Source organism: Poecilia reticulata, chromosome 7, assembly GCF_904066995.2.
Source record: "Poecilia reticulata chromosome 7, P_reticulata-male-v2, whole genome shotgun sequence".
NCBI classification, from domain to species: Eukaryota; Metazoa; Chordata; class Actinopteri; order Cyprinodontiformes; family Poeciliidae; genus Poecilia; species Poecilia reticulata.
In genome coordinates this window covers 8,158,639-8,169,746 of record NC_088836.1, presented here as the reverse complement: position 1 = coordinate 8,169,746, position 11,108 = coordinate 8,158,639, and the positions used below count along the sequence as shown (strand labels likewise).

Below are 11,108 nucleotides of genomic sequence, written 5' to 3'. Positions count from 1 at the left end.
GGTGAAAGTAAGCGGATACGGTCAGGTACTGCTTACCCTAAAACGTTAGGGGAGAGGCTGTCTGCTGAAAAAAAATCAATGGGTTCACTGTGCAGCCGTTGTGAACCCACTAATCAGCTGTGACTGATTAGTTTTTCAAGAACAATATAAAACACAACTTAATCAGTTAATAAGTAGCTTTATTCACATTTCATTATTGTTTCTGAACTGTTCGTGCTGTTCGTGAGACCCGCACGTGTTCCTCTGACTCGTTGTTTGGTGCTCTCTGGCATCTTGTTTTGAGCTCAGAGTCTGAGAGGTTTTTCTTCTATCAAACAAATTTTTTTGTCTCTTATTTATGTTGATGAGGCTTTCTTCAAAATGATAACCTTTTTCAACCTTTGTAGCTCCACTGTTGAAATGAGGCTCTAACATTCACAAATGACATTGAAATAAAATCCAGTCCAACATCTGGTTTGAGGTGATTCCTCTGGAACCTGTTGGGGGAAAAATATCCCAACTTCAGAAGATAAGCTTTAACCTAACAGAGCTCCGTGGTTCCTCCTATCAATATGAGAGTCAGGGTGAGGAGGCGCCATGTTAGGAAGAGAAGTGGAAGCTGCAGGATCTTCAGAACAAACAGGTCGTGATGCTAGGCCTCTGTCTGGACACAGGATCAATATAACGAGTTTAAAAGCTAAAATGAATGGTTATATAATAGACATGGAAAACTGGGATGCACCCCATGCCATGATGTTCAGAATTTAGATCTCATGGCATCTCAAGGTGTCGACATTGCAGCCAGTGGGCTGACGGAAACATGGCTCCATTGTGTAGCAATTCAAGAGCTACCAAGCTTTCTCGCTTCGCAAAAAAATTGAACAGCACAGAAACTCCAAAGCACACAAACAAGCAATTTAATTCTAAACATGAGATGGGTACATTTCATAAACGTCTTCTAACTCCCTCTGCTACTATTGGCCACCACTTTGCCTTTTTGTCAGCTTTAATCAACATTAAATTATGTTTGATTAGCCTGAAATGCATCAATGTTACCATCTGTGTTATCGGGATTTTTAAACTTGTACTTCCAACAATGTGTTTCTTATGCTGTTTTTTTTTTTATTTTTTTTATTGTTATGTATTTTTTGGACGTCATCATATTTTTTTCGATAAATAATAATAAAAATAATAATAAAGAAATTGTATCATTAAAAAAAGTACAATATTTTTTGTAGGACAGTTTTACGTTTTTACTGCTCTCTAGTGGTCAATACGTGGAATTATAATATATTTTTGCTAAGATGCAAAATACTTTTAATTTTTTAGACAGTTATTTAATTTTAACGTTAGATAAAACTTTAGATTCAGATTAGGTATGATAAATTAGGAAAAAATATAAAAAACAAATGTCGGGCATTTGACTTTCTGACATTGCTGTGACAAGTTGTAAACTGTACCGGATGTGAGTTATACTGATCACAAAAATAAAAGTGCTTTGATTTGTTTTGTTACGTTCACTGACTTCATAGCATTACACATTTTCATTCTGAACAAAACATGTTCTGGTGGAATAATAAAATGTATATATTTAATTCAATGGTTTTCTGTTAAGCAGTTACCTTAATTTAAACGGTTAATTAAAATAGTATCACTTCCTTTTTCTTTCGGCTGTTTAACACTAGCTTGACGCAGCGTGTAATTTGCTAGCAGCCACGTCTCAACCTAAGGTGCCTAACAACCTGTTACCTTCAGTGAGCGGCACGTTTTCTGATGGGACCGAGGTTCTGTTTAGTTACTGCTCCGTCATGTAGTGTAGCATAGTAAACATGGCGGGTGGTTTAATGGGAGGAGGCACTCCCTTTGTTGCAGAAAACAAACACAGCTAGCTAGCGTTAATGTGCAGCTTCCTCCTTTGGAAAACCTCTACAGAGCAGCTGGCTCTGCAGCCAAAGCTGAAGCAACCACATTTACCCAGAGGTAAGAGTTTGGTTTCTGGCTGTAAGGTTTTTATGACCGAAAACGCCAACTGCCCTCATTCAATTGTTAATTTGACAAGTTCCGCCGTTAGAACTGCGTGTAATTCCCCACTTTGGTGTTTACTCAAGCTTTATCAAAATATCTGATTGTCGGTTTACAATTTTATTGTTTGGTCGCATTCTGATTTATATAAGTTTCATAAAGTCAATAAATACAAACATTATACAGTAATAACGTAGGGAGGTGCTCCTAAAATTCATTTTAGTAGAATTAACGACACAAGAATTTTCAACGACTTCATTAAACGAAGGAAACGTTCTGCTTTAAATGCAGCTATCAACAAAGCATTTTCAGTGTTTAAAAAAGAAAAATGTCACTCTGAAAATGATTTGTATACGTAACAAATGTGTGCTTTGCTTTTTCATATAAAAGGAAAGACAAATGACACATGGTCCATACATTTTACACAAAAACAAATCTGGCAGTGTGGCCTACATGTGGATTCAGTTCTGTTGTTAAATACATACTTTATTATATTTCAGAGTCCGTCCAGCTGCACATTTTTTCAGCTATATCTTCCAGGCTGACACAAATGGAAACACTAAATGTTGTACATTTTTCTTCGCAAATTTTAGAGCTTAAAAATATAAGAACATGTGTCTTGCCACATATTCTCAATTTGATTTACAACTGGATTTTGACCAGACCATTCTGACACATGAATAAGCTTTAATTTGAGCCACTCCATTGTATATCCAAATCTATAATTAGGGTCAACATAAAGAGGGAAGGTGAGTCTCTGTCCCAGTTTCAAGTCTTTTGTAGCCTCTCATAGGTTTTCGTCCAGGGCTGTCCTGTAATTAGCTCCATCCATCTTCCATGGTTGTAATAACAGAAAAGACACACCACACTTGGTCCATACATTTGTAATAATAATAATAATAATAATAATAAAGCATCCCTCTAGGTTGATGCAGTGTCTACCTTTTACTGGGGGAACAGATTGTTCAGGGCACACCACACTTTTTTTAAATTTATTTTTTATTTTTTGTGGCTCTAGTGGCTAATGAGAGAAGGGGGAAGACATGTAGCAAAGGTCATCAGTCCGAACTGGAACCTGTGTCGTCAGCATCGAGGACTAGGCCTCAGTATGTGGGATGTGCTTTTACCCTTGCGCCAACACAGCTCACCAACATATGTAAGATATTTCTAAAACAAAACCATTCATCCTTTTCCATCAGCATCACAATCGTGCACTACTTTATCTGTTACATGTATTACCCCAATAAATTAAAGTGTGAGGTCGCAGCACAGAAAAGTGTGTCAAATTTAAGGGGATATTAATACTTTTGTGTCATTTTATTTTTTGTGCATGCGGAAAATTTTGTTCTTACAATTTCAATTAACAAATAATTTTAATTCCATCACAGGGAGACTCAAGAGGCTCATGATTTCCATTGTTCGTCAGAATATGAACTAGCCATCAAAGCCGCTCATCAGCTGCACAGGTCCCCTGTGAATCCACCCAGTCAGCAGGTGAGATGCAGGGCAACAAACAGCCGGCCAAGCATTCGCTCTGGCACTTTCTGTCGCCGTTCCACACCCGGCAGGAGCGCGTGGTGCTGGCCCGGAGCGAGAGCCTGCCGGGGGAGCAGGTGCTGAAGATCACGGTTACAGAAACCACGGTGATCGAGGCGGAGTCCGGTGTGTGGAACTGGCGCTCCCTGTCCTACCTGGGTCTCTGGTACTTCTTCAGCTTCTGCACCTTGTTTCTCAACAAGTACATCCTGTCGCTGCTTGAGGGGGAGCCCAGCATGCTGGGTAAGGAATGAGTCCTGGCTAATCAGTGCTAAGCTAACACCTTGCTTTTTTTTTTTTTACAAAAGATTTTCTTTTTGTTCTGAGGAACATAAGTTTGAATCAATCTTCAAGCCTCATCAAAATTCTCAATTGTATTTAGTTCTGGACTTTGATTTGATTAAGGCAACATTTGAAGGCATTTGATTGCACTGGATTTCATTCATCTGCATTAGCCAGGGTTTGTATAGGTGCTTCAAAGCCTTAAATATGCTAGAATTTCAATTTGGAATTTGGAAAGTGCTTAATTTCAGTATAAAGTTCTTGAAACTGCTTGATATTCTACCTGCACAGTTTTGTAGTAAAGCTGTAGTTATCATTTATATTATGTTGGAGCATTTCATTTGAGCGGAAAACTCATTTGCCTTTACTTCAGCCAATTTGTTCAATGTAATGAATAATTATTATTATTATTATTATTATTATTATTATTATTATTATTATTATTATTATTATTATTATTATTATATTTCAATTAATTGTTGATTATTATTATTATATTTCAATTAATTGTTGATCTGTGTCATTGAAATAAAGATTGTCTTATATGCTATATATTATATATAAAAGTTATTGAAATTAGAGGATTTATTTGTTGTTGTTAAATGTGCGTTTTATTCTCACACCGAAGTGTACAGACTGTGAGAAAAAATTTTCAAAGCATAGGATTTTGTTATATTTCAGCTTAACTTCTTCCTGCTGTGTAGAATACTGCTGTAGTTGACCCATTTTCCCTTTTGTGCACCACCCAGGTTTGTTTTCCAGTTTGTTTACCCCTCGGTGTAAATTACCTTGAGGCATAGTGAGATGTGGTTCAGCATAAAACAGGCTTTAATGCCAAAAGTGATCAGACGTTGCAAATCATACAAATGGAACAGATAGAGAGAGACATTCACTGGGCTCCACTCAGTTCACCTTCGGGCTGACACCAAGTGAAGCAAAGATTGTAGCGCGAGTTCTGCTTTTATTCTTCTCCTCATTCTGCTCCCTCTGTAAGGGTTGTTGAGCTTTTGTTTATGTGTGACTGTCGCCAATTGTACATGTTATGGATGTGCAAGCTGCCGTGCGCATGTGAGTAGATAAAAGAGACAGAAGAAAGACACAGAATGATTTTATCCATAACAAAACTAATAACAGCAATAAATGATGTCATATTATCATGAATTGAAACTGTCTTCTTTAATTTATTTGTACTGATTTAATCTCCAAAGTGTGGTGCGGGAAAGGTTTGTAAACTTGCATTGAAAATGCTTGAAAAGTGGAGATTTTTACTGTGGAAAAAGTGTCTGAACAAAGGGAGGTTTTGCATTGGTGCATCACATCAAATCTAAACACACACACACACACACGCACACACACACAAAATACACAGAAGGTTCTTGCTGTAACATTACCAAATGTGAAAATATTTTGGACCTCTGCAAGCTACTATAAACTGTCAATTGTTAGAATATACAGAAAAGCTCCTAAATTTGCTGAGTGAAGTTAGCAGGTCTTTTTTTTAGCTGGTGAAAGTTGTATTTAACATCTCCATTAGCAACTCAAGCTTTTACCGTTTCTTCTTGCTCCTGCAGGTGCTGTTCAGATGCTCTCCACCACCATCATAGGCTGCCTGAAGATGTTCATTCCCTGCTGCCTCTACCAGCACAAGTCCAGATCTGAATATCCATCCAACTTCATCATGATCATGCTCTTTGTTGGACTAATGAGGTGCTCGCCTTTGTCATTAAACCACGTGAACACTTGAACATATGAAGGTGTTCATATGCAAATATCGACTACCTGCTTTGGAATCGCAAAACCAGATGAGAGCGTCATTACATTACCGATACAGCCTCCAGAAATGCAAATTAGACGTCACTCAGCTGCATTGTCTGTCTGTGCTCTTGTTAGGTTCACCACCGTGGTTCTGGGATTGGTGAGTCTGAAGAACGTGGCGGTGTCATTCGCTGAAACGGTGAAGAGCTCGGCGCCCATTTTTACTGTGATCATGTCCAGGTTGATCCTTGGAGAATACACAGGTGAACAAACATGTTCTTACTGTAGTAAATCAGGCTTTGTTTTCTGTTTGGCTAAGCAATTGCTCCTCTTTAAATCAGAACGACATCAGATTTCATTTGTTAGGCCAGTCAACCTGAGGGATGTGCAAAGTCATGTTGAATTATATTAATATTGACATCCCTTATCTGCAGGGGGAGCCTTTGATAGACAGCTGAGCAAATTGTAAATAAAGTGGAATCTTGAAGCTCTACAGCAGCTTTGATCATAGAGTAAGCGATAATTTGAGGACTCTAAATGAAGTAGAAGTGTCTCTCTATGCCAGGCCATTGGCTAGGAGAAATCAGGTTTCATCTTGAAAGTAGCAGTGGAGGTGTCTGCACATCCTGTAATTTAACATTTTTAATTAATGTACCTAAAATAAAGGCCTTAAAATGTCTTACATTAATAAAAAAAAAAAGTTCAAGTTTAAATACGTCAAATACGAGTCTTGCATTTTGTCGTGGCAGCACTAATTAATCTTGTGTATGTAGTTTTCTGTTGGGCAAAAGTGTGAGACCTCTTCATTCACTGCATTCTGTGACTCGAGGCAGGTGAGGCTAATGCTAATGTACCCTTGCTACTTAGTTAGCTGGCTTTTTTGCGCACATCATGAGTAATTGCAAATTTATTAGCAGCTGGCTGGACGACGTTCGTTTTCGCGAGGCTGTGTATATTCAATGCAAAAAAAATAAAAATAAACTTTTAATTATGACACTCTGGGGAGTTTAGGCTGTAGAGAGCACAAAGCAGCTGCCAAGAGCCACAAACAGACCCCAGAAATGTTACAGTTGCTACTCTTGGATTTCCAAGCCATCTCCTTTATTTACATATTTGTATATTTTGTCTTTGTTTCAATGTGGTATTAAAAGGGGCTTTAAAAAGTCTTGAATCTGACTTGCTGAAACCTGCAGATAGCCTGAGCGGTGACTCATTTATTTGTTTTCCAATCTTCAGGCCTCTGGGTAAACCTGTCTCTGTTTCCTGTCATGGCTGGCCTGGCCCTCTGCACGGCGTCGGAGATCAGCTTCAACATGCTCGGCTTCTGCGCCGCGCTCTCCACTAACATCATGGACTGGTCTCTGCCTCGGCGCTAGCTCCACGCAGCCGCTTCTCAACTGTGAACACTTTGACTAACCGCTTATTTCTCTATCCCAGCCTGCAGAACGTTTTCTCCAAGAAACTGCTGAGTGGGGACACGTACAGATTTAGGTAGAAGAGTTAAAGGTCACCTCATTTTTAACGTCGTGTTTTAAAGACTCTCTAAATCAGTGTTGCCGTTGTCGTAGCCCCCCGGAACTGCAGTTTTACACCAGCGCAGCAGCAGTCATTATGCTGATCCCTGCCTGGGTGTTCCTCCTGGTGAGTAAACACACATTCCCTTATTTATTTTCATCTGAATTGTCGATGCAGCTAATTAAATATCTTTAGAGGCCATAGTCCTATTAAAATTCTATTAAAACAAATTGAAATGCTTGCCACACATCATGTGAACATTGTGTGGAAGCTGTCCTTGTTCCGCAAAATTGCTCAGATGAAATCTCATTGAAGGTTTTGATTAGAAAGTGACAACATCTGAAAACGTGATATGGTACAGGGTGCTAGGCGATGTATCAGCCCAGCTCTGTTTGCTGAGGTCAAAGTGCTCCACTAATGACTGATAAGACTGAAAAAGTACAGATGGAATAATTAATGACTCTTGTCTCCATGTTTCCAGGACGTCCCGGCAGCTGGAAAGAGTGGACAGAGCTTCTTGTTCAATCAGGACGTTATCCTGTTGCTGCTTTTTGACGGCGGCCTGTTTCACCTACAGAGTGTCACGGCCTACGCCCTGATGGGACGGATTTCCCCCGTCACTTTCAGGTAGCACCAATCCACAAACTCTCACCGGGAACGAGGCCTGTCATGAGGACAAATTTTGATGAGCCATAAATTGTCCCAGAAATGATTGGGATAAACAATATAATTGTTATTTTAAGACATTTTTTTCCCCAAGTAGAAATAGTAATAATGGCTTATTAACCCTCTTATGCATAGTGGTCACTACAGTGAACAGCTGTCTAAAAGCCATTTTCTTGTGCTACTTGTGGATTTTTATGTTATAAATGCACACAGACCACTGCATTAGTGTCCACTGAAGTGGACACTAATGCATCATAAAATACAATATCAGCCACTGGCCATCAGCTGAAAATGCAAGAAGTTATTTTTTGTTAAATCCAATATGGCAGACAGACAAAAAAATCATCCCGACCGACCCGGTCCCTCCTTCCAGTGTAGACGACTCTAGCAGGTAAAAAAAAGATATTGTGACATCAGATAACCCCTAAAGAACAATACTACTGATGCATTTTTCAAATAACAACTTTGTATTTGGAGAAAATTACAATGGATCACCTAAACAAAATAAAATAATTTTTTTATGCCTTAAGAAAATAAAAATAAAAAATTTGAAAAAAATCCTGACACAAAGGATCATAATTCATGCATGAAAGGGTTAACATTTGACACTTTAAATATCCAAAATGAACTAGCAAAACAATCATTAAAACAAATTCTGAAGTCTCTGTAGCCAAAATTACATCTCAGAAAAATAATAATTCTTAGGGGGAAAAGCAGGCAAAAGCGGCAGATAGTGCAAACTAAAAGCTTCATACTGGGAGACAAATGTTTACAGAGTTTCTCAAAATGGTGGCTTTTCAACGACATGTAAGGGGAGCATCTCTTTAGCGACTGTTGTCCAAACGGAAACGACCTCGCTCATTTTCATTTACATTGCAATTAATTGATGTATTGCTTATTGTGACAGGCTTACTGGGAACCATTTTAATTTGGTTTAATGTATCTTCCTGGACCTATTTCAACATTTTACAACCGACTTTATCAGGTGAGCTTTCCAGAGGTGAGCTATTGAACATGTTCGCTGTTATCTCCAGCGCAACAAAGTCCAGGTGAAGTTGGGATTAATCCTGAGATAACGTGTTTCATGTGATCACATGTACTCCCTCCTAATGTACACCACAATTTAGTCCTAATAACCCATTCTTATTTTAACAAAGAGTAAAAAAAAAGAAAGAAAAAAAAAAAGAAAAGATGGTGACTGGTTTTGCTGGTTTGTTGAGAAGTGGAAAAACAAACCGCCACCTGTGAAGGCTGTCAGACTGATCGCTCTGATTATTCCTTCAAGTTTTAGTGACACCTGCGGTGAAAAGATAGGAGGAAATAAATACAATTCTAAGAATAGCTAACAGCAGATGCCAAATTAAAATGCGTAAAAAGTGTTGCAGTGAAACTAAGACACATTATTTCCTTTTAGAAGCCTTAGAGACGCATCTTATTACTGTTCACACTCGTAACAAAAATGCTGTGTAAAAGTGTGCAGAGAAAGAAGCTGATGTTGGTGCCAATTCTCATATTAGGTTTTCAGAAATGTGGTTTAAATGGTTGAAAGATCCTTGAAGGAAACTTATTTAAATTAACTTCCTTGGTTTGAATTCGACCCGTTTGCCATGAGTCAGCAGAAATCAGAGATGCAATGTGCTGATCCTTTGCTGTTGCGCTCATATCTGCGGTGAACATCAGCGCCGCAGAACCTCTTTTATTGCTGATCTTCACTCGGCACACAGCAGCTGAAACTGTGGTATATTCAGACATTAGATTATATCTGATTGTACAGATCTGACCATCCATATGACATCTGAGAAAGAAGAGAAGTGTGGTCAGAACACCAATATTTGCAATTAATATTGATTGTAATTCAGCAAGTCCCCTCGACGAGCCCTAAGGTTTTTTTCTCTGTCTTAAATTTCATTTGAGGCGACATTAAAAAGTTTTACATTTGACTTGCTGAATCCTGCAGACACCCTGCAGAGGCACACATATGACATGATATGGTTTCACAGTGTATAGTCGACGAGGACCAATTCTGTAGGTGAGATTTAAAAACCCAGCAGCAACGACTCTTCCCTCATCCTCAGTGTCGCCAGCACGGTGAAGCACGCCCTGTCGGTTTGGCTGAGCGTCATCGTGTTCAGCAACCAGATCACCCTGCTCAGCGCCACCGGCACCGTCGTCGTCTTCATCGGCGTCCTCCTGTACAACAAGGCCCGGCAGATCCAGAGGGAGACCCTGCAGGCCATGGTAGGCGAGCAGAGCAGCAGACCACTTCTACGGGACCAGGACTTTGAACCTTCACAGGTTAAGTGAGGATTAAATGCCACATATTCCAGATAGACACGGCCTTCATGGAGGCGAAGTTGAACGGGGACGTCTGTTAGATTAAACCCTTCTGCATTCCTGTGGATACGAGACAAACAGTATTTCTTTACCACCCGTTTTAACCTCATGAGCCCTTTAAGTGTCCTCTTTTTGTGTCTTTTTTACTTTTATTTTTTAAAGCGGTCAACATGAGAAGCTCAGGGAAGTGCTGCTTGGTTCTTCATTCTGTGGTAGAGACGTTGCTAAATGTGTCGAAGCTGCAGCTTTTAAACTGTCCCGGGTCGTGCAGTCCGTACTGCGTCGTCCAGTGCGTCCTTAAAAACTCACTGAAGGTTATAAATATGTGAAAGAGTCTTTGGTGCCTGAATTTTGGTTGTTGTTGTTGTTTGGCTTGACACATTTGTAGGAAAATGTGACATATTAGAAAGCCATGATTTGCATTCTAGGAATGCTGTCATGTAAATGTTTGTTTTTTGTTTCTGTAAAAAAAAAAAAGGACTTTGTGACCAGTCATGTTGGCTGGAGTTTGTGTAAACAGCAAACGGTCTTATGGCTCACCGGTTATCAGTCATCATCTCTATTATTCTTCTACTCTTTCATGAAGTTTTGTGCCAAAAGGTGCGGCTTTATCTTTTCCTTTGTGATCAGATTTACAGCTAGAGCTGAACGAATCGAACATAAACTTCGCTTCACGTTGCTGCTTTTTGTTGCGGTTTGACCGTTTGCAAGTTTGTGCACATAAACAGACGTGGATGTTTTTGGTATCTTCTAACTTAAATCTGTTTTAAATAAAGAAGGTGAAAACAACCAACCATAAGCTGTATGTCTGAGGTTTTCCAAACTAAGGATGTAAATCTATCTGTGAGAGTTTATCGATATGCTGTTCACTACAGAAAAATTAAAGTTTTACGGCCTGCAGCAGGTTGTCTAAGTCATTCATTTGGTTTGCAAGTTCTGGCCGTCTTTAACAATCCAAGGAGACATTTTCTGCCCTCAGTCGAGGTAAATAAAACGGGTTTAGAGCCACAAATATTACC

The 11,108-nt window shown here is 39.2% G+C and overlaps 1 protein-coding gene across 2 annotated transcripts; it reads left to right on the top strand.

Moving 5' to 3' along the window:
* Window positions 1–1,612: 1,612 nt before the first annotated feature.
* On the top strand, window positions 1,613–10,989 carry LOC103467031 (solute carrier family 35 member E2A). Of its 2 annotated transcripts, XM_008413073.3 has the most exons (10): window positions 1,613–1,959; window positions 3,020–3,157; window positions 3,390–3,780; window positions 5,391–5,526; window positions 5,710–5,837; window positions 6,811–6,931; window positions 7,012–7,065; window positions 7,143–7,215; window positions 7,571–7,716; window positions 9,831–10,989. In XM_008413073.3, exons 3-10 carry the CDS (start codon window positions 3,501–3,503, stop codon window positions 10,057–10,059), a joined length of 1,167 nt encoding a protein of 388 aa, XP_008411295.3. In that variant the 5' UTR covers window positions 1,613–1,959; window positions 3,020–3,157; window positions 3,390–3,500; the 3' UTR covers window positions 10,060–10,989. The 2 variants fall into 2 exon arrangements, with proteins under 2 accessions (XP_008411295.3, XP_081464907.1); XM_081608781.1 differs by lacking the exon at window positions 3,020–3,157.
* Window positions 10,990–11,108: the final 119 nt, after the last annotated feature.